Raw genomic sequence first — 23,956 nt, forward strand, 5'->3', positions numbered from 1 at the left:
TTTGATCAAGCCTAACCTAACCTAACAGAACCAATTTGGAAAGAAATATTTGAAAATAACGAAAATCACTCTGCCTGTTAGGCAAATTAGGCCTTGTTTTCTAGGCCAGGTAGTGCGATTCAGGCTATTAGATACGACATATATGTATATATATGCTGACTATCATATCTTGGATAATAGCATTTCAAGACTGATGGTTCGAGTGAATATGTTTTCTATCCCTAAAAATGTACATGATTTTAATGAAGTCTCATTCCACCATCGACAATATTTTCAAAATAGGTAGGAACTCCTACAACAATATAATTTAATATTACCTGTAATTAATATTAAGATTACCTATATATTACCCAACTAATCGGTGTACTTGACAGCAGTGAGAAGGAAATTAGTAGTGGGTTGCTGTGTATTTTAGCTGTAAGAAGACTGAAACAAATGTTTGTGCACTTACTAATAGAAGATGGTATTATTTATGCAGTCACTGAATCTGCTTTCTGAATATGGGATCGTAAGGTTTGGAGCAATACGTATAGCCGAACTTGTGGAGCCTCGCAAAGTCGTCGCAGTCAATAACGCGTCGTCGTTACAGTCCTGTGAAATAAGGTTTACTTAAATAAAAGTTATAACCTATTGGTTATAAATAGGAGCTGCCTCGTATGGGCCAATAGACCTTCTGCAGTTGCTTTGTTCTTATGTTCTTATGTTCTAAAACACATATTGCTGGAGGTATCTTAAGGCATTGCTTACATGAGTGTGTGTTTTGAAGGTCGTTTAGGAAGACTGAGATGCAGGAATAGCCTGGTGTAGATAATATTTAGGCGACAACGGAATAACATAACCTATCCTATTCCTAATTATACACAAAAATTATAATTTACAATAATATATCTTGATTTCCAAGAAAATTTAATTTTTGGTCATGCAGCACGTTAACAAATGCATCTTTTGGGGTCTCTGAACAGCTTCGACGAGCATAGCCTAAGGAAAGGTTAAGTACTGAGCACTGGGTAATGTTTATGAGGATTAGACGTTATTCACACCATACAGACTCAGGCAGCATCATTCACACCATACAGACTCAGGCAGCATCATTCACACCATACAGACTCAGGCAGCATCATTCACACCATACAGACTCAGGCAGCATCATTCACACCATACAGACTCAGGCAGCATCATTCACACCATACAGACTCAGGCAGCATCATTCACACCATACAGAGTCAGGCAGCATCATTCACACCATACAGACTCAGGCAGCATCATTCACACCATACAGACTCAGATTACTCTATGCTCTTGACTTACTTTGCCATATTTTGACATGTAGTTGCGGATGGTCTTCACGGAGCACGTGTAATCGTGAACACAGTTATTATAAGCTGCAAAATGATTAATTTTATTAATTGGTTTGAAAGCAATATTTTTATGTGTTATCTCGACACGATTATATTTCAGTTACCTTTATAGTGCTGTCAATTCTCTTAGAAGATAGCCAACTCTAACAAGGTTACATTTTAAATATCCTATTAAAATGAGCAATTTCGACAAATTTTAAGCTAACGGGTAATAATTGTAAATATCTAAAAATTGGACATTATAAAACATTAGATAACAAAAACCTATATGTTTAATGTAAAGCAAATAGTCGAAATATACAACTGAAAAGTCAAATTAAAATTGGGCCATAATTAAGCTGCACCATAAGGTACGTACCATTTTCTGCACGGGGGTCGTCTCTTTCGTTAAGAACGGGTTTGCCAGCGTCAATCCAGTATGGTTTAGATATGAGGAAGGGACCACAGACCTTCTCGCTATCATATTGACAACCCATAGACGTGTTACAACGAGTGGACGCCTCGCACAAGCACCCTAAGCAATCGTCAGTCATTTCAATGTCAGTCTGACCTGCGAGAGTAAAGAAGTAGGATTAACAGACGGTAGGTCGTTGCATAACTTAATTGTATAAATGTATCAACCTGTCCTCATCAAAAAAGGTCAAATGTCCGTTAAAGATTTAGCAACCTGAGCTGCCGTAGGGTGAGGACGTGTCGTCTGACCGTTCCGGCAGTTTTGGGAGGTTGCCGTTTTCACCAGCAGGGGGTGTGGGTGTCTCTACCTTCCATGCTGTCAATGACTGGTGTGACGTGGCGCTTTTACGATGAGCGGCCATCTTCCCGCTGTCGAGAGGGTAAACTCTGTAGGATTGGAGTTTACCTGCCGTGCAGGGTATCCTCTCGTTGAGCAGGTCATGTGTGACGTGCTACATGTCCCGGTCGTGGAGGTCTACGGGGTTGAGCTGGTGACTGCTCGCCGGGTGATCATCAAGTTTGTGGGTGAGGAGGCGTACCGTGAATTTCTCCGGCGATACGAGGGCAGTGCCATGAAGTTGTTGGATGGCACTGGTTCTGTGGCCATTTCTGATCGGAGTGGTGCCGTGACATATGTGAGCGTCCATGGGGGCCCCCATGGAATTCCCTGAGTCCCTTCTCCGGCGTTTCTTCCAGAGATTTGGCTCCGTCGTCAGTGTGAGGATGCACAAGCTATCTTCTGGAAAATATGCGGGAGTGAAGACGAACATACGTACCCTCGGGATGCGCCTGAGGTCGGACATTCCATCTTCTGTCCGACTTTTAGGGTACTACGTGCGGGTGTATTATGCTCGGCAACCTCGTACTTGTTTCATTGTTATTACTTACCTCTGGGCACAAGCTTTACGGCAGGTCTATACGCTACCAGAGAGAATATAAATCCTTGCCGAAATACTATACGTGGAAATACTTAATGCCAAGGCAAAATTTCGTTAATTGTAAAAGAAAGTTGAGCTTGCCTCATTCAGAGGATATGTTGCCTAGTTTGCGATCAACGTGCGAATTATATACAAATAAAAGCATTGTAGCTGTTAAATTGATTTACTTAAAAAAAAAATACTGGCGAGGTCGACTGAGCTGTGAATAGATATCGGGAGCGATTGTGAGGGTGGAGAGAGGACCAAGGGGCAGTGGGGAAGGAAACAACATTAGTTTACAATATGATTTATTGAGTAAAGCACCAGACAGTACTAGGAATGTTTCCTCTATGATGACCTGCACATTATTTACCACACAAATACATTAACAAAAGTTGGCAGAACATAATAGTGTTATAATAAAGAGACGCTCGAGTTGTCTAATTATGCATATTTGAACAACAATGTATGATTCAAACCTCAGTAATGTGACTAGAGGTAGAAGCCATCACTCCGTAGTCAATAACAAAGTAACAAAGGTCCCAAAAGACCTTTGGGGCCCAAAAGACACTTTTGGGTCCCAAAAAGTCTCTTTGCTCGATGGGCACAGCCAGCCTCTTCCGCTTGAACACTCCGCCGGGGAGGATAAAGCTTCCAATGCTTACCGAGGCTAATATGGGCAGATGATCAGACGCCATATCTGGTGTGGGACATTTGGGGCTTGAATCTGATATTTAAATATTAATGTAGTAAATTAAATTACGAAGGACCACCCGCTTTTATAGTAAAGAGGGAAACTGAAGAATTTCTTATCATTAGATAATTCCTAGATGAACCAGTAACTATGGATAAAATACTAGAGAATATGATCATAGAAATAATTAATGGGCTGTATAATTAAATGAATCAAACCCACAAACACCTACATTGGGGGTTATTACTGGAAGTCAGTGCGTCCAGGAACTAGTGTGGTTCGTTCACTAATCAAAATTATAATAATCTAATCTATGAATTATAGTGAAACTAATGTCATTACCATGAATGGGAACATAGATTATAAGTATAGTAATGATAGTCACAATAAACACATTGTTAATCCAAAGGAATTCTGCATGGAAGTAATTTCAGAAATTTCATGAATAAATACAAAGAAATCTTAGCTTAAAGACGATTCCTTTATGTAAGCCACGACGCTTCCTCTAATTCCCTGGGCTCGGCTGGCTGACGAATGGGATGGATTAACATGGGAGAAGGCGGCAGAGAGAATTCTTCTCACGTGCTGCAAGACAAATATTTACAGTAGCAACTAATTAAACTACTGAATCTCTATATTCAAGAATTTAAGAGTTACAGGTGAATAATATTTAATAACCTGTGGTTTGGTGTTATCATGCGTCGTCACGGTCAATCACCCAGCTACTACACCACACTTTACCGGATGCATCAAATAAAGAGAAGATACTTAGCTAATATGGGCACTGTATAAGTTTTAAGATTGCCGAAATTCGCGTCCCAGGCTCCGGCTTCAGCTTATCCTGGACAATGGCGCACTTCACTGGCCGGTCACGTGTAGTCAGGAACCAGATTAAAAAGGTTCCTTATGTTACACCAGCACCAGTTGAAGATATTATCTGCAAGGTTGTTCACGCCTCACAGTGGCGACTTTCATCTGAGGATGGATAACGTCTACCCTGATGGCTGGGCAATGGCGTCTCCTCGTGAGCACGATACGGGTAGGTCTGCCTCAGAGCTTCCCTCCACGTGTACTGGCTTTGCTCCCTCACCCACGCCGTTGTCCCGCGTTCATTAGACAAATTATTGTCATGAATATTAGTATTTCTCGCATTTACGCTTGAAATGTTGAAGACTGGACGGGTTTATTATTTAGAAGAGGGAAATATTATTATTAGCCAATTTAGTGATATTAAACGTATAAGGGAGAGGAATTAATGTCTCCCCATGGCATTCACTCGTGACGTTAACTTTTATTACTAGATAATCGCTATGACTCTAACGCTCTATTCGGCTTTTAGTTGGAGGTCAATTTATCTGTAATTAATTTATCACACAGAATGCCTTGGTTATAGAGAATCGAATTTAATTCTCAGATACATTGGATATAAAGTGTTTATTGTAAGGAAATCTGACGCAATACTGGCGTCGGATGATGTGAGAATTCTAGCCTACTGCACAGATGAAATTATTAGTACATGAGAATTCTACGTGGTGTTAATTTTACTTACTACAATAATTAGTAGAATTAGTAATAAGTAATGAGAATACAACAGTGTTGGATTCGGTGTTGGAAATTTCCAACATCTGGCACTATTGACGAGGCACACACGGTGTGGGAGACGTTGACACCGAGACATAGATCAAGAATACCTCCGTAGATATGCGTCGGTTCAAGGTCACCCACAATCTGTGCATCATCGTGACTACCTAATAGTGACAACTGTGGGTTGCCGTTACGATTACTGAACTGCAAATTACCAATATTTCTATGCCTAGCGTTATAATCACCTATATGATGCTAGGCTCAATCTGAATACAGATAGGAAGGTCAGCATAATTAAACTTATCACTAGGAGCATACAGGTTAAAGATATTGAGGGCAGAGTTCCCCACGTAGATCCTCACGCCATGATACTGAAGCCCTTCGGTTGACATACCTGGGAGTAGCTGGTGAGGAAGGGACGTCTTAACATACAAAATACAAGAGTGATTGGATTTAAGGTTATAGACAACAAAGGAGGGTAATTTAGGGGTGGAGACCTGGTGGGAACTCTGCACTCCTGAAGGCAGACGACATCAATGGGCTCGGTCGTCACTTTGTGGTGGAGATCAGGAAGTCTTTCATACCTCTCACTGTATTTCCCACTTCTACACTTCCCTTCACCTATGCCTCTCCTTCCTCTTTACTCCAAAAAAAAAAAGAAACTTAAGAGCGTCTGGTGGAGACCTACCACCCCGCCGGCCGGGGCGAGCTACACCTGGCACCTGTGTACTGTGGCACCCGGTGCCCAGATGAGTGGACAAAGATGCTCGCAGCTGTTTCGTCGTTCAGGGTGAGTCAAGGGCGAGTGGGGAGTCAGAGTGCCAGCTGTGACCCACCGTAGTTGCTGGCATAGGACGACTTTCCACCGACGGTGACACAGAGGTCAAAGCACCTCTTAGAATCATGATCACCAGCGCACACTGCACATCGGTGGGTCCTGGAGGTGCAGCGCGGTGCAGTGTGGCCCCAACGCTGACATTTGTAGCACCTCCGGCGTGGGGGTATATAGCGAGCCACTCTGTAAGTTCTACCCAGCGGTAGGGGCACTAAGAGTCGCTTGGGAATCTCCGTTGATGCTGTCCAGTTTGCAACGATGAGGTCGTTCTTAGTGCGGTGTGGGTTTTGCACATTTTCGGACCGGAAACACTCTGGGTCAATGCACTTGTTAACACCAAAAAAACGATTTTCACCTTCACTGAGTCATCACACGGTGCTCGCAACATTTTTATCCCAGCATATTCCTGTGTTAACAAGTCGTTAATCAATGCGTCATCATCCGTGACAAAGACATGATTGTCTTCATCTCTGTTTATCTTCATTCGTTTAGTGTGATGGGCTTTGGAGGCTGCAGAAAACCACCAAAATCTGTCAGCAAGACCAGTGCCAGGAGGGAAGATCACGCGGGTTAGTCGAGTTCTTTCCTGCTGTAGTCGCCTTTTTCCCCTCTTGCTCACCACCTCTTGGAATCCAGCTCCAGTTTTTCCTTGGCTCTCTCCTGCCTGGAGAGAGACTTGTGTACTAGCAGCAGGTGGGCTGCTGAATGCACATCTGGCAGCAGCGGCGACTCATCTGGGACAAGGGCGTTTGCCATGATTCCTTTAGCTTCTTATTTATGCAGATTAATATCACAGTGGTGACAAGAAGGCATGTCTGTCGATGAAACTGCTCGCTGGGTAGTGAGCTGCAGATTATCTTGCAGCATCACGTACACTGAACAGCTACTAACACTTTGTTCACTCGTTAGCATAGGAGGGGTGGGAGGAGGTTTGGCACCTGCAGGGTCACGGGCGGGCACCAACCTGTTTAATTGCTTTAGAATCCTGTACACCAGCACAGTTGCTTATGGTTCACCTTCACTGCAACATTTAACCTAAGGCCAACACACCATCCTCAAACATCAACAACACTGCACACACACAATTAACGAATGTAGAAGTTGGTCAGGTTAACCTATGTACACTGAACTGAAGCTACATTGTTTCAAAGTCACCAGCGTCGCCGGACGAAAACAAGGCAATCACGGCGCTGTGGGTAGTTGGGCGCATCTCTCTCACACACACTCTCACTCTCACACACTCTCACTCTCACACACTCTCACTCTCACACACACTCTCACTCTCACATACACACTCTCACTCTCACACACACACACTCTCACACTCTCTCATTCTCACACTCTCTCTATCTCTCTCTGACTTTCACTTGCAACTTACTATAAATCAAGACGGCCGTGATGGCAGCCGTCACGCCAAAAAGTAGCATCTCCACTATTGACGTCAGCGTTTATCCTCTCCCGCTGTCTCTAAGATCTCTCTCAACCTACAGACACTCAGCAATCGGCCAAGTGCTTCGTGAATGTGTTTCTGAAGCTCCTGTACGACGAGTAATAATCGACGTAGTTAACCTGGAAGGTCAGACAGAGGGCATACGGGGCCCAGACTGACTAGGTGGAGAGCACGCCAAGGTGGTCAGGGCTGACACTGCCAGTGACGTGGGTACTGAGCTCTTAGTTCCCTCCCTGAAGCTATTTAATTAAGTTTCGTATTATTTTTTCATTTTTGGTATTTGAATAACACCAAATAACGTCAAGGGATGACTTGATGTTATCCCCTTTATATAAATTAGGGACAGGAATAATTCTTGAGCATCTCGCTACTAGGTGCACAGACATACATGGATGATGGTTGCAGTTTATTATAATAAGGTGAGGTTATTTGGTCTCTAATTATGGGGTTCTGTTTGATAATGTGAAGTAAGCAACTCGATGTAGTGAAGGAAGCAGGAAGCCTAGTCCTGCAGAGTCTTGCTTGCCACTCTCACAGCGTTAAGGTACATCCCGCCTGTTTTAAACCTATAAAACAATTGATAGCAAGTTAAAAGTTATCGTACATTTGTACTGCTAGTTAACTAAATTAATTTTTTAGAATACGGAAAAATAATAATTGTTAGCCTCGCTTACCAACTCTGACGCTGTGAACAGCAAGAAGCGGATATCCGGTACTAGATATCTTGGATATAACCAAGATGTGTCTTGGATATAACTTACCATATTTCATACTCACCGATCTGCTGTATAATACACCCAATATACAAAAATAATACAACCATTATACAAAACAACGGTTTTGTAATGATAATCCTTATCAGTCCTCTGCTATTAGTTATACTGTATATGTATATACCCTTTATTAGCGTTATACTTAAGTGTAAAAACTTATATTAGTTATACGTATATGGTCAAAATAGTTTAAAATATGTCTTCACAAGATCTTTATCCATTAATATCGTTAAGGACCGGATAAAGAAAGAGACAGAAATCGAAAGACAGAGACAAAGATAAGACAAAGACAGGCAGACAGGAAAAAAACAGATATGGGTGAGAGCAGTAGCATTACTACTGCTCTCACAAGTAAGCTTGTGAAAGCTCACAAGCTCTTGTCAAGCCGCAAGTAAAGACGTCACATGGTGACTGACAGAACAACTTGTCTCTCACAAACAGTCCGTCTCACTGTGTACGTTATGGTCGCTAAACGTACAAATTACAAAGTACTATGAAAAGTATCAGCTCACAAATATCCACGCTTTCGGTTTCGGTTGGTCGGGTTAAGTAGGTTGCCTGGGTGCTACTAGCGATTCTGGTTATCTTAGCACTGTATTTTATACGCTGTGGCAAATCGCGAGAACGGACTGGAAGGAGAGGGATGGTGGATAAGGCAATAGGTACAACATGGCTAGTATAGGAGAGGTGGTCTCCCCACCCACCACGGCAGGTTACTGCAAGGCAACCCAGTGTTGGGGGAAGCAACAGAGCCAGCCACGAACCAGGAAAGTTTTGTCCACCAATACTGCTTCCTTCGTCATTCTCGGGGTCACTGAGATCTTTTCCTTCTACGATAATGGAAAGCACGCCAGTGTGATAATTAAATTTGCATATCGTATTCAGTGTTTGGAAATACCAGTGCGTAGCCAGCGGGGAGGAAGGAGGGGTGGGTGCCTATCATATTGAGAACCCTGAGCGAGTGGTATCGTTTGGGCAAGGTGAAGGAATGGCTATCGTACTGGGCAAACTGATGGAGCAGCATCGTATTGGGCATGCTGAAGAAATGGCTATCGTACTGGGCAAGCTGAAGGAATGGCTATCGTACTGGGCAAGCTAGAGTAATGGCTATCGTACTGGGAAAATTAAAGGAGTAGCTATCGTACTGGGCAAGCTGAAGGAATGGCTATCGTATTGGGAAAGCTGAAGGAATGGCTATCGTACCGGGAAAGTTAAAGGAATGGCTATCGTATTGGGGAAGCTGAAGGAATGGCAATAGTACTGGGAAAGATAATTAAAGGAATGGCCATCGTACTGGGCAAGCTGAATGAATGGCTATCGTACTGGGAAAATTAAAGAAATGGCTATCGTACTGGGCAAGCTGAAGCATCAAACACAACGAGTCAAAACTACTAGCCTAATAATAGCCTAAATGCCTATACTGACATGAAGCAAATATGTTTCTTTTGCATATATTGTTTTGCACTTATAAGACGCCCTGGAGCATCGCAGGGCGATGCACCGCCCTGGAGCGGGAGGAAGAGAAAAGTCAAATTCTAGGACTAAGAAGAAAAGAAATAACTTGAAATTTAATGAAATGTTTGGTGGAGACTAAGAGACCGGCGCCGGTATATATTTCCTTCACCGGCGGGCCGCTGCCAGTCCGGCCCCAGCAGTCGACGGGAGGAGTTACGACGTCTCTTACCATCTCGAGCAGACTTCGTTGAGTCTTACCCTTCTTATAGTCACTTCAGAAATTAATCTTCGCGTTACTTGGCCGGTTGCTGAGTGTGTGTAGGTCGCGAGATATCTGAAGAAACAGTGGGAGACGAGGACAGAAGACAGTAATGGCGATAGTGAAGACGGTACTGATTGGCTTGACGGCTGCCTTCATGACTGTCTTAGTACATGGTAAGTCACAGGTCTGAGTTACTGTGAGTGTTCCTCATTAGTTTGTGAGCTGATGAATGACAGATTATTGTATGATACTGTAACCTGTATATATCTCCTTTGTATCGTATGGTCATCTTGACAAAGGCATTAACTGTTGCTTAGACGCGCTCTTAACTTTGTCAGCGCAGCACAAGCTGATCTCTCGCGGGACAATTTGGTTTATTACTGTTGCTCATTTGTGTTCACGGTGGATGATTATTGTTGCTCATCTGTGTTCACGATGGATGATTATTGTTGCTCATCTGTGTTCACGGTGGATGATTATTGTTGCTCATCTGTGTTCACGGTGGATGATTACTGTTGCTCATCTGTGTTCACGGTGGATGATTACTGTTGCTCATCTGTGTTCACGGTGGATGATTATTGTTGCTCATCTGTGTTCACGGTGGATGATTATTGTTGCTCATCTGTGTTCACGGTGGATGATTACTGTTGCTCATCTGTGTTCACGGTGGATGATTACTGTTGCTCATCTGTGTTCACGGTGGATGATTATTGTTGCTCATCTGTGTTCACGGTGGATGATTATTTTGCTCATCTGTGTTCACGGTAGATGATTATTGTTGCTCATCTGTGTTCACGGTGGATGATTATTGTTGCTCATCTGTGTTCACGGTGGATGATTACTGTTGCTCATCTGTGTTCACGGTGGATGATTACTGTTGCTCATCTGTGTTCACGGTGGATGATTACTGTTGCTCATCTGTGTTCACGGTAGATGATTACCTTTTCATCGGTATTACACTGTGGATAACATTGCCTCTTAGTTGTGTCACAGTCATTTTGGCATAGGAATTATGGGAAAATAAGAGCGACATTAGGGAATGTGTTTTAACAGTCGTGACTCAAGTTGGAGAGGAGGCATATGCCTGTACTTCAGAGATATGAAGAAAATATTATGCATTGTATTATACATGACGGCTATAAACTATGTACACTGCGGCCTTAATAATCCTGGCGGTTCAAAGGATTAAACTTACAAGCTAACTTAGCGTCTAGTAGTTTAGGATCTCTTAAAGCTAGTCGTGTTCGTTCACTCGTTCCTGATAACAGGTTACCTTACATAACCTGTTATCATACAGGTTATGTCGACCGGTATCATTATGTCCACCTGAAAGGTGGACATAATGATACCGGTCGACGTTTAATATTTGTGTAAGCAGGACTTTTCTAACAACAGTCTGTAAGCCCTGAAAGAGACGATGACCTTAATATCGACCCGTTTAACAATAATAAATAGTTAGTTCATCAACCGCTGCTCGTCAGTATAATGAAAACCAAAATATTTGTTCCACGAAGGTAAACCTAACACATCACTCGGCGTTTGGAGCGTGCGAGGCATGAGAGTGAGCTGAGGGAGGAGTCAGGCTCCAACACAGCAGAAGACGCGGAACATGGAAACCTTTCCTTTCCCTTCCTCGTTGGTGGAAGGGAAAAAGAGATTTAACAATTTACAACCATTTTAAAAAACAATTTACAAGATACTAAACTTCACCTCAATGTGATCACACCCCCATGTTGTGTTGATTTAGGGGCGACGACGATCGTGGGATCGGATACGCCCACCCCACCCACCATAGAGCCCTATAAGGGAGGGAATTTACGCAGGTAACGAGTGGACCCTCTAAATCAACACAGGGGCTGACAGGGATTCTGACTCTCCAGTGACCGCTTGTCGCAAGTTCGGCTGTGCCAGTTACCAGTGTATTTAATAGGGCTTCACCGAACCTTTCAAAAATATATTCCAGTCCCTCCACCAAACAAGGGTGTTGGCCCAAACAGTCGCAGCCGTAAAACATTATGCACTATGTAAAAGACACATCGAACACTTTATGTAGGGCATACGTAAATCTCTGTATCTATGTATTTACGTATGTAGGTTAGCTTAGCATTTTAAAAGCACCGAATCACCTTCTGTGGTTGATTGTTCAATAAACCCTTGAACTATATGTTTAACACATCTCTAAGCCTGTCCATGGAGGACAGAAGAAAATGTATATATGCTGATTAGCATTGTAAATGTGTGGCCACGTCTGTGGTAGAAAATAATAATAATAAAAAAAAGTCGCAGCCGTTGGACAGGCTCAACTTCCAGATGAAGGAAAATCGAGAAAATACGAGTCTCCATAGACGACCTACACATGTATGGCACAGCCACAATCAGCTTTGGTTCTGCATACTTCACACAGGAGGCCCAGAAGAAATCCACCAACAGAGCTTGCCTAACTGAAATAACAGAGAAGCCCCACCAGTGCGACTAGGTAGCTGCCATGGGTGAAGGTTCGGGGGCAGTTGCAAGCTACATTGTGAGCAGAAATTCTGCTACCTGTTGTTGTTTTAGAGTCAGCTGCTCGAAACATAAGTTCCGAGTAGCACGGGCTATGATGAGCCCGTAGTGAACTTACCTGGCACAGGAGGGGGGCTGAAACTGTCAGACTTTTGTTGTTGTTGTTTTAGATTCAGCTACTTTGAACACAAGTTCTAAAGTAGCACGAGCTATGGTGAGCCGTAGTGGACTTACCTGGCACAGGAGCGGGACTGTGTTCTGCTACCGTTCAGTCTTAGTGATGGACTGGCAAGGAGTGAGGTGTCCATACGCCGGGGGGGGGGGGTGTTTGTTGCTCTGAGGACACGTAGAGGTAAACCTCATCAAGAACAGCAAAATTTACATTTTGCTGTTTTTAGTAATGCTGTTTTGATGTTGCTGTTAATTTGTGTTTTAATTATCTTTACCAATTAACACCAGCTCGCTTTCTTGCACAGGTCAGAGTGACATATTGGACGAAGAGTGCATGGCCTGCTTGTGCGAGGCATCGACCAATTGCACTACGAAGCCGGTTGTGAAGACCCTGCTATAACTGGTGGTCTTTTCTGCGGCCCCTTCCGCATGATTCGGGAATACTGGATTGACGCTGGTAGACCCATTATCAAAGGCGACGATAAAACGTCCCGAGACGGTAAGCAACTTATGCATAATTTTCACTTAACATTTGTACCTATTAGCCGTTAGTACACCAACACTTATGTCTGTGAGGAAATCTTTAGATTGAGACCACGGGATCGAACCTGCGTTCTGGGTTACTCCAGAAGGTGGCCGTACCCATGGACTATGATGTGCATGTGGAGGGGTGACCCAAAACGCTGGGGTTCGATCTCTACGTCCCACTCCAAAGATTTTGTCACAGTATATAACATTATTGCGATGTCACTGTGTACCTATGTTCATGTTTACTGATCAATAAATTTAAAGTCAATTATATACATACCTAAGATTACATTAATAAATAGTTTGATCTTTTGACGTCTCCATTTGCCAGAAATTTGTGATTATTACTAGGAAAAAATAGTAAAGCTAACTTATATTTTACAGCGTTTAAAAACTGTGCCCTTGACCTGCACTGTTCTGCCACGGCCGTCCAGAACTACTTCAAGAGATACGCTTTTGTAAGTATAGAGAATGACCGGAACCTGTATGGCATGAATGGAGCAGCCTAATCCTGAATAGTGTGAAAAGAGAAACAAAGAAGGCTGAGGCTGCTCTCACCTATATATAACTAACCTATTTGTGTTATCAGAGTAGACTTTTAGCTCTTGTACCCCCTCCTTTCCAACCACTGGTTGTCTGATACAATGACTAACTATTATCCTCTCATATCAACTTTTGAAATTATGATGGAATATGGAGTTTGCTTCCACAACCTGGTCGTTTAGTAAATTTCATTTTCCTACTACTCTGACAAGAAAATAATAATCAAAATCTAACTTCTCTGTGGCTCACCTGTTTCTGAAGCTTCTATACATGCCTCCTTAATCTATCAGTATTGATTGTGAGCATTTCCTTATTTTCCAATCTCATTTCCCTAAATAATTTATGTCTATCATGTCTCTCTCTCTCTTTTTTTTCTCTCTCTTCTAGCGGCGTTAGGTCCAGGGCTTTTGGTCTTTTTTCACCCCCATCTCTCGCAATTCTGTCACCGAACTTCGTTTCAAGTCTCAACACCTTTCCCAGTTTATTTATTAGTTTTTCTGAGGTGCGGACTACACGATGGGGCGCCATACTCTAGAACTGGTCTGGTGTCGGGGTCCCAGTGGTGTAGTCTCTGTATATTTGTATGGTGTGAATGGAGCAGAGTGAATGGATATGGTGTGAATGAAGCTGCTAGGCCTATGTTCTAAAACTAAACAAACCATTCAACACTCCCAACTATGCACTGAACTATTTGATGACTTTTAAATGCCAACACTAATTGGTATATCTGGTACCTGCACTAATTAGTATATATATATATATATATATATATATATATATATATATATATATATATATATATATATATATATATATATATATATATATATATATATATATATATATGGTATTGGTATATTTTAAAATTCCAACACTAATTTGTACATTAACTAATTGGTATATAATGTATAATTAAATTCCAACACTAATTGGTAATGGTATATATAATAAACACAGGTTAATGTTGCCAAATTAACATATGGCAAAATTAACATATGACAACATTAACATGTAACAATATTCACTAATGCAAATGACCTCAAGTGAGAGAGAAAGAGTTATTTCTACATTCATAAGCAATGACACTTTGGCATCACCTGCTTGTTTATCTAGCTATATTATTTAATGTTTAGAAATAACTTTTTCTCTGATTCATTCTGTGCTAATATAATTTTTGTGGACGCTGTTGTATATATAATTGGTGTCTTTGTGTAGTGTGTACGAAGAATCATTGCTCTATGATCCATTGTGCACACTGAATTAAAAATTTAAAAATAGAAAATTAAAGACCTGCGGTCTTTAATTCTCTAATTTAGAGTAGAGTGATCCGAAGTTAATATAGTCATGTACAGTAGCATTGGCAGCACAGTAATAGAATACACTTTATTGTTTTAGGTTTGGTTCTCATATTACTAAACACACATATTTAGTACCGGTTAGTACTTAGTAGAACATAAGAGTATAAGAACATAAAGAGTAAAGTGAACTGCAGGAGGCCCTTTTGCCTATACAAGGCAGCTCCTATTTACAGCCACCCTAATTCATTCATAACATAGACTTAAAACAATCCAGCTATCCGAGGTCAGTTATAATACCCGGTAATTTGTCCCATAAACCTACAACCTTTGTTTCCAAACCAGTATTTACGCAGGTCTTTTCTGAATCTAAGATAATCCAATTTATATATGTTGATTAGTGTCCTATTTTATGCAGATTTTTTTTTAAATCTTTTTATAAACCTTTTGTATATCCTTTCGTCCATGTTTGTACTTTAATCATTACAGAACCTATTACTCGTCTTTCTTTAGAATCTAAATTAAGTATTTTTAAATCTATACATAAGGACTGTCCCGGATTCCTAGGATAAAACTTTGCCATCCTTCTCTATACGCGTTCAGGTGTATTAATGTCCATTCTATAGTAGAGAGACCCACTTCTTTGTCATTACTAGACACCAGGCCTGTCCCGTGTTCCCTTGGCCCAGTCTTCTCCCTAATCTTTGTTTGATATATCTGAAAAACTTTGTGATTTGCGTTTGCTGGCCTTGCTATACATACTTTAATATTTCTTATGCTTTTCTTATTTCTTTTTTACTTCTTAATTTGACAAATTGTTATTTTAGATAGACTTCCCCATTCTTAATCGTAGCATTCTTATTTTCCGATACGAGTGTTCAGTTCCATGGTTACCCATTTTTAGGTTATTGTTTGTCGACCAAGCTAAGGTAATTATCAGGATAAAGCACTAAGCCATTATGACTATATAGCCCTTGGAAAAGATATGAGGATAAGCTACGGGCTATTAATGCCACCTTTTGGGTAGCTTAATCTTTATGAATCAATCTATGAGGATAAGGATTTAGGCAAGGATGGAACGAAGGAATGGTGTCCAACCACTTGGACGGTCGGGGATTGAATGCCGACCTGCATGAAGCGAGATAGTGCTCTGCCGTCTAGTCCAAGTTGTTGGGTTGTGTATTCACCTAATCAGATATTGTAATATACACTTCTTGGCTTTACTAAGAATAATTGTAAATGAGGTGTAATTTGAATCTACATAGTAATCCATTGTCCCGTCACCCACCGCCAGACCTTCGACACGTACTAAGAACTGCGTGCTTTAAATATTCAAGTCCGTCCAATCAGCCCTTCTCAGGAAACTCCTTAATCCCTCATAATCAGCTTGATGGAACTCTTGACACTCTAGCATAATCTCCCTCACAAACAACGTTACGTTCTGTGGTAAATCTGATTAACTGTGATCGCTATTTTCCGACTCGCTCCCTATTTCGAGGATATTTATTAGTCATCCTGTTAGATGGCACTAACTCTAAAATATTATTTTCCTGTATTGGTTCATTAATATGTTGTTTAATGAAGAAATCATCAACTAATTCTAAAAAAAAAAATTCTGTTTCAGCATTCTCAGTTTTGTTAGTCCAGTTAATTTTACAACAATTATAGTTGCTAATAACACATTGTTAGAGCTAAAGGTTCTAACTATTTTGTCGAAGTTTAGAACTAATACACTTATACACAACTCCTAGTATTAGCCTAGTATTAGCCTATCATTGTCTTCATTTTAATCTTATCCATATTGTTTCTGGGTGTGACTCGGTTTTGGCTCACCTCTTTGGCAGTGCACATTACATTGTCTCTGATGTATGTTGCTACTCCCTCCCCTTGCTTAGCTTGTGTATCAGGTTTGTAGGGATTAGTTTTGAAAAGTTTCTATTCAATAAGCTGTACGCTGGTAGGGGTGCTGATTGGTGGTGGTAGTCGCTATTGGTGATGGTGGTCACTCTCGGTGGTGGTGATCACTATTGTTGCTGTTAGAGGTGGAGGTGGTCACTATTGATGGTGGTGGTCGCTATTGTTGGTAGTCACTGTGGTGGTAGTGATCACTGCCGGTGATGATCATTGGTGGTGGTGGTGGTCCCTGATTGGTGGCAATGGCAAATAGGTCGTTTTAGTCTGAAATACGTGATAATAACTGTAGATCTTAAGCAACATACTAAATACTCTAATCCACGAAGACGTCACTGATAAAGCTTCAGGATTAATTAAATTTTGTAGTTTAAGACATAAGGTAAAGTACCAAGGGAAAGTGAGACGTCAAAATGACTATATAGGCCGTGGATGGAATATGAGGACAAGGGGCTGGGATAGGACGGAGGGAAGGAACGATGCCTTACCTCTTGGTTCATTGGGATATCGAACAGCGACCCTGCAACAAAAACGAGTTAGTATAAAAACTGTTCGAGCAAGCTGCACACGAGAGCATCTTTATAATACATAGCAGTGTTGTTAAAGTCCTGCCATTAACGCACTTAAAAGTTAACCAGGTGAAATATATTGTGAAGATGCGTCATATTATACAATGTAATCTTTATTTCCCCGAGTCTGATGAACTAGGGCTGCAACTTTTTAACCAATACAGTACATAAATTGTAATAATATTAATTTGGATATCCGAAAACTTTTCAGTTAAGGCTTATAATACATGTCTTATCAGAAATTGACTGTCGCTTTTCTTAACGCAGTTAGAAACGTTATGAATATGAGTTTGCTGACGAAAGTTAAGAATAACTCATTATTTTTGTCCTTTGATTTGCTTAAAAGAATTAATTTAAATTTCAACTCTTAGATCCTTTAACCTTAGAGAAGGTTAGATCCTGCTAACTTGCAGTTTGCAGGATCATTTTATAATCAAACTCCTGAAACAAACGCCATTTTCCGAACATTTCCAATGAAGTAAAAACGTCAATAAAGGCTTCTCTTGCTCCCACAGAATGGCCGCATTTCCCCAGACTGTAACGGAGATGGAGAGGTCGACTGTGTTGACTTGGCTCGCATACACAAGCTGGGGCTCAACGGCTGCAGACGCGCGTCCTTCACCGAAACAAATTTCTACAAGAGATTTGCTTCCTGTTGGAAGGTGGTCACGGAGGCAAAAAGGTTCTAGTCAATAATTTGTCTGACGCAAGGCTGTTAATAGTCAGCCTCGGTGTGACGCACATTGTCTAGTGCGTCACGCAGGGTGACATTATTTAATACCTGTATATAGGGATAAAACAAAATTGATACATTTGTTACTTTGTTAATGACTACGGAGTGGAGGCTTCTTACCTCTTAAAGTCACATTACTGAGGTTTGGATGATACACTTGTTCAAATATGCATAATTAGATAACTCGAATGTCTCTATTATAAATCGACTCTCTTTATTATAATATTGTCATGTTCTATTAACTTTGTTAATGCATTTTTATGTAAATAGTGTACGGTCATCATAGAGGAAACATTCCTAGTACTGTCTGGTGCTTTACTAAATAAATTACGTTTTATAATAGTTATTTGTTAACATTTGTTTGTTAAATAATTCCTTCACGCCAGGGTGGCACCCCAGGGAACGCTAAAATTTACAACTGGGCAGCAAAGAAGTGCCTCTGGAATCCTTCCTTTTAAAAGGGTGTTGGTGGCTCAGTAGGTATAGCTGTGGGCTACAGTTTATGTGGTCGGCGGTTCGAGGCTCGGATTGTCCAAAAACAAACAAAAAAATCTTATCGAATTGTAAAGCTTTCCAGTACATGATATTTTATTTTTTGTTTTAAACTTTTGAGTTAAAACTAACAGAAATTTGATCAAGCCTAACCTAACCTAACAGAACCAATTTGGAAAGAAATATTTGAAAATAACGAAAATCACTCGGCCTGTTAGGCAAATTAGGCCTTGTTTTCTAGGCCAGGTAGTGCGATTCAGGCTATTAGATACGACATATATGTATATATATGCTGACTATCATATCTTGGATAATAGCATTTCAAGACTGATGGTTCGAGTGAATATGTTTTCTATCCCTAAAAATGTACATGATTTTAATGAAGTCTCATTCCACCATCGAAATATTTTCAAAATACGTAGGAACTCCTACACAATATAATTTAATATTACCTGTAATTAATATTAAGATTACCTATATTACCCAACTAATCGGTGTACTTGACAGCAGTGAGAAGGAAATTAGTAGTGGGTTGCTGTGTATTTAGCTGTAAGAAGACTGAAACAAATGTTTGTGCACTTACTAATAGAAGATGGTATTATTTATGCAGTCACTGAATCTGCTTCTGAATATGGGATCGTAAGGTTTGGAGCAATACGTATAGCCGAACTTGTGGAGCCTCGCAAAGTCGTCGCAGTCAATAACGCCGTCGTCGTTACAGTCCTGTGAAATAAGGTTACTTAAATAAAAGTTATAACCTATTGGTTATAAATAGGAGCTGCCTCGTATGGGCCAATAGACCTTCTGCAGTTGCCTTTGTTCTTATGTTTTATGTTCTAAAACACATATTGCTGGAGGTATCTTAAGGCATTGCTTACATGAGTGTGTGTTTTGAAGGTCGTTAGGAAGACTGAGATGCAGGAATAGCCTGGTGTAGATAATATTTAGGCGACAACGGAATAACATAACCTATCCTATTCCTAATTATACACAAAAATTATAATTTACAATAATATATCTTGATTTAAGAAAATTAATTTTTGGTCATGCAGCACGTTAACAAATGCATCTTTTGGGTCTCTGAACAGCTTCGACGAGCATAGCCTAAGGAAAGGTTAAGTACTGAGCACTGGGTAATGTTTATGAGGATTAGACGTTATTCACACCATACAGACTCAGGCAGCATCATTCACACCATACAGACTCAGGCAGCATCATTCACACCATACAGACTCAGGCAGCATCATTCACACCATACAGACTCAGGCAGCATCATTCACACCATACAGACTCAGGCAGCATCATTCACACCATACAGACTCAGGCAGCATCATTCACACCATACAGAGTCAGGCAGCATCATTCACACCATACAGACTCAGGCAGCATCATTCACACCATACAGACTCAGATTACTCTATGCTCTTGACTTACTTTGCCATATTTTGACATGTAGTTGCGGATGGTCTTCACGGAGCACGTGTAATCGTGAACACAGTTATTATAAGCTGCAAAATGATTAATTTTATTAATTGGTTTGAAAGCAATATTTTTATGTGTTATCTCGACACGATTATATTTCAGTTACCTTTATAGTGCTGTCAATTCTCTTAGAAGATAGCCAACTCTAACAAGGTTACATTTTAAATAATCCTATTAAAATGAGCAATTTCGACAAATTTTAAGCTAACGGGTAATAATTGTAAATATCTAAAAATTGGACATTATAAAACATTAGATAACAAAAACCTATATGTTAATGTAAAGCAAATAGTCGAAATATACAACTGAAAAGTCAAATTAAAATTGGGCCATAATTAAGCTGCACCATAAGGTACGTACCATTTTCTGCACGGGGGTCGTCTCTTTCGTTAAGAACGGGTTTGCCAGCGTCAATCCAGTATGGTTTAGATATGAGGAAGGGACCACAGACCTTCTCGCTATCATATTGACAACCCATAGACGTGTTACAACGAGTGGACGCCTCGCACAAGCACCCTAAGCAATCGTCAGTCATTTCAATGTCAGTCTGACCTGCGAGAGTAAAGAAGTAGGATTAACAGACGGTAGGTCGTTGCATAACTTAATTGTATAAATGTATCAACCTGTCCTCATCAAAAAAGGTCAAATGTCCGTTAAAGATTTAGCAACCTGAGCTGCCGTAGGGTGAGGACGTGTCGTCTGACCGTTCCGGCAGTTTTGGGAGGTTGCCGTTTTCACCAGCAGGGGTGTGGGTGTCTCTACCTTCCATGCTGTCAATGACTGGTGTTGACGTGGCGCTTTTACGATGAGCGGCCATCTTCCCGCTGTCGAGAGGGTAAACTCTGTAGGATTGGAGTTTACCTGCCGTGCAGGGTATCCTCTCGTTGAGCAGGTCATGTGTGACGTGCTACATGTCCCGGTCGTGGAGGTCTACGGGGTTGAGCTGGTGACTGCTCGCCGGGTGATCATCAAGTTTGTGGGTGAGGAGGCGTACCGTGAATTTCTCCGGCGATACGAGGGCAGTGCCATGAAGTTGTTGGATGGCACTGGTTCTGTGGCCATTTCTGATCGGAGTGGTGCCGTGACATATGTGAGCGTCCATGGGGGCCCCCATGGAATTCCCTGAGTCCCTTCTCCGGCGTTTCTTCCAGAGATTTGGCTCCGTCGTCAGTGTGAGGATGCACAAGCTATCTTCTGGAAAATATGCGGGAGTGAAGACGAACATACGTACCCTCGGGATGCGCCTGAGGTCGGACATTCCATCTTCTGTCCGACTTTTAGGGTACTACGTGCGGGTGTATTATGCTCGGCAACCTCGTACTTGTTTCATTGTTATTACTTACTCTGGGGCACAAGCTTTACGGCAGGTCTATACGCTACCAGAGAGAATATAAATCCTTGCCGAAATACTATACGTGGAAATACTTAATGCCAAGGCAAAATTTCGTTAATTGTAAAGAAAGTTGAGCTTGCCTCATTCAGAGGATATGTGGCCTAGTTTGCGATCAACGTGCGAATTATATACAAATAAAAGCATTGTAGCTGTTAAATTGATTTACTTAAAAAAAAAATACTGGCGAGGTCGACTGAGCTGTGAATAGATATCGGGAGCGATTGTGAGGGTGGAGAGAGGACCAAGGGGCAGTGGGGAAGGAACAACATTAGTTTACAATATGATTTATTGAGTAAAGCACCAGACAGTACTAGGAATGTTTCCTCTATGATGACCTGCACATTATTTACACACAAATACATTAACAAAAGTTGGCAGAACATAATAGTGTTATAATAAAGAGACGCTCGAGTTGTCTAATTATGCATATTTGAACAACAATGTATGATTCAAACCTCAGTAATGTGACTAGAGGTAAGAAGCCATCACTCCGTAGTCAATAACAAAGTAACAAAGGTCCCAAAAGACCTTTGGGGCCCAAAAGACACTTTTGGGTCCCAAAAAGTCTCTTTGCTCGATGGGCACAGCCAGCCTCTTCCGCTTGAACACTCCGCCGGGGAGGATAAAGCTTCCAATGCTTACCGAGGCTAATATGGGCAGATGATCAGACGCCATATCTGGTGTGGGACATTTGGGGCTTGAATCTGATTATTTAAATATTAATGTAGTAAATTAAATTACGAAGGACCACCCGCTTTTATAGTAAAGAGGGAAACTGAGAATTTCTGATCATTAGATAATTCCTAGATGAACCAGTAACTATGGATAAAATACTAGAGAATATGATCATAGAAATAATTAATGGGCTGTATAATTAAATGAATCAAACCCACAAACACCTACATTGGGGGGTTATTACTGGAAGTCAGTGCGTCCAGGAACTAGTGTGGTTCGTTCACTAATCAAAATTATAATAATCTAATCCTATGAATTATAGTGAAACTAATGTCATTACCATGAATGGGAACATAGATTATAAGTATAGTAATGATAGTCACAATAAACACATGTTAATCCAAAGGAATTCTGCATGGAAGTAATTTCAGAAATTTCATGAATAAATACAAAGAAATCTTAGCTTAAAGACGATTCCTTTATGTAAGCCACGACGCTTCCTCTAATTCCCTGGGCTCGGCTGGCTGACGAATGGGATGGATTAACATGGGAGAAGGCGGCAGAGAGAATTCTTCTCACGTGCTGCAAGACAAATATTTACAGTAGCAACTAATTAAACTACTGAATCTCTATATTCAAGAATTTAAGAGTTACAGGTGATAATATTTAATAACCTGTGGTTTGGTGTTATCATGCGTCGTCACGGTCAATCACCCAGCTACTACACCACACTTTACCGGATGCATCAAATAAAGAGAAGATACTTAGCTAATATGGGCACTGTATAAGTTTTAAGATTGCCGAAATTCGCGTCCCAGGCTCCGGCTTCAGCTTATCCTGGACAATGGCGCACTTCACTGGCCGGTCACGTGTAGTCAGGAACCAGATTAAAAAGGTTCCTTATGTTACACCAGCACCAGTTGAAGATATTATCTGCAAGGTTGTTCACGCCTCACAGTGGCGACTTTCATCTGAGGATGGATAACGTCTACCCTGATGGCTGGGCAATGGCGTCTCCTCGTGAGCACGATACGGGTAGGTCTGCCTCAGAGCTTCCCTCCACGTGTACTGGCTTGCTCCCTCACCCACGCCGTGTCCCGCGTTCATTAGACAAATTATTGTCATGAATATTAGTATTTCTCGCATTTACGCTTGAAATGTTGAAGACTGGACGGGTTTATTATTTAGAAGAGGGAAATATTATTATTAGCCAATTTAGTGATATTAAACGTATAAGGGAGAGGAATTAATGTCTCCCCATGGCATTCACTCGTGACGTTAACTTTTATTACTAGATAATCGCTATGACTCTAACGCTCTATTCGGCTTTTAGTTGGAGGTCAATTTATCTGTAATTAATTTATCACACAGAATGCCTTGGTTATAGAGAATCGAATTTAATTCTCAGATACATTGGATATAAAGTGTTTATTGTAAGGAAATCTGACGCAATACTGGCGTCGGATGATGTGAGAATTCTAGCCTACTGCACAGATGAAATTATTAGTACATGAGAATTCTACGTGGTGTTAATTTTACTTACTACAATAATTAGTAGAATTAGTAATAAGTAATGAGAATACAACAGTGTTGGATTCGGTGTTGGAAATTTCCAACATCTGGCACTATTGACGAGGCACACACGGTGTGGGAGACGTTGACACCGAGACATAGATCAAGAATACCTCCGTAGATATGCGTCGGTTCAAGGTCACCCACAATCTGTGCATCATCGTGACTACCTAATAGTGACAACTGTGGGTTGCCGTTACGATTACTGAACTGCAAATTACCAATATTTCTATGCCTAGCGTTATAATCACCTATAATGATGCTAGGCTCAATCTGAATACAGATAGGAAGGTCAGCATAATTAAACTT

The 23,956-nt window shown here is 41.1% G+C and overlaps 2 protein-coding genes and 1 pseudogene across 3 annotated transcripts in view; 1 reads left to right on the forward strand and 2 right to left on the reverse strand.

Moving 5' to 3' along the window:
* Nucleotides 1-450: 450 nt before the first annotated feature.
* Nucleotides 451-7,277, reverse strand: LOC138369582 (lysozyme-like; annotated as a pseudogene).
* Nucleotides 7,278-9,708: 2,431 nt separating this feature from the next.
* LOC138369799 (invertebrate-type lysozyme 3-like) lies at nt 9,709-18,387 on the forward strand. The gene is made up of 4 exons (XM_069333466.1): nt 9,709-9,954; nt 12,760-12,953; nt 13,367-13,440; nt 17,816-18,387. Exons 2-4 carry the CDS (start codon nt 12,884-12,886, stop codon nt 17,987-17,989), a joined length of 318 nt encoding a protein of 105 aa, XP_069189567.1. The 5' UTR covers nt 9,709-9,954; nt 12,760-12,883; the 3' UTR covers nt 17,990-18,387.
* LOC138369798 (lysozyme-like) overlaps nt 14,451-23,956 on the reverse strand; it is a 42,503-nt gene continuing 32,997 nt past the window's right edge. Inside the window, exons 2-6 of one of the 2 annotated variants that reach the window (XM_069333464.1) lie at nt 20,368-21,928; nt 19,960-20,033; nt 19,109-19,248; nt 17,220-17,251; nt 14,451-16,998 (exon numbers count right to left, since the gene is read on the reverse strand). In XM_069333464.1, the coding sequence (XP_069189565.1) occupies nt 17,251; nt 19,109-19,248; nt 19,960-20,033; nt 20,368-20,542 (390 nt within the window). In that variant the 5' untranslated portion in view covers nt 20,543-21,928 and the 3' untranslated portion in view covers nt 14,451-16,998; nt 17,220-17,250. Of the gene's footprint in view, nt 16,999-17,219; nt 17,252-19,108; nt 19,249-19,959; nt 20,034-20,367; nt 21,929-23,956 lie in introns of those variants that run through there. The other variant, XM_069333465.1, reaches the window with a different exon arrangement.

This window comes from Procambarus clarkii, chromosome 29 (assembly GCF_040958095.1).
Source record: "Procambarus clarkii isolate CNS0578487 chromosome 29, FALCON_Pclarkii_2.0, whole genome shotgun sequence".
NCBI classification, from domain to species: domain Eukaryota; kingdom Metazoa; phylum Arthropoda; class Malacostraca; order Decapoda; family Cambaridae; genus Procambarus; species Procambarus clarkii.

Bases quoted from the DNA above. Each gene is read 5' to 3' on its own strand.
- LOC138369799 (XM_069333466.1), top strand. From the start codon at position 12,884: ATGATTCGGGAATACTGGATTGACGCTGGTAGACCCATTATCAAAGGC. The intron at 12,954-13,366 runs GTAAGCAACTTA...TATATTTTACAG, and splicing joins CGATAAAACGTCCCGAGACG to CGTTTAAAAACTGTGCCCTT. The intron at 13,441-17,815 runs GTAAGTATAGAG...TTGCTCCCACAG, and splicing joins ACTTCAAGAGATACGCTTTT to AATGGCCGCATTTCCCCAGA.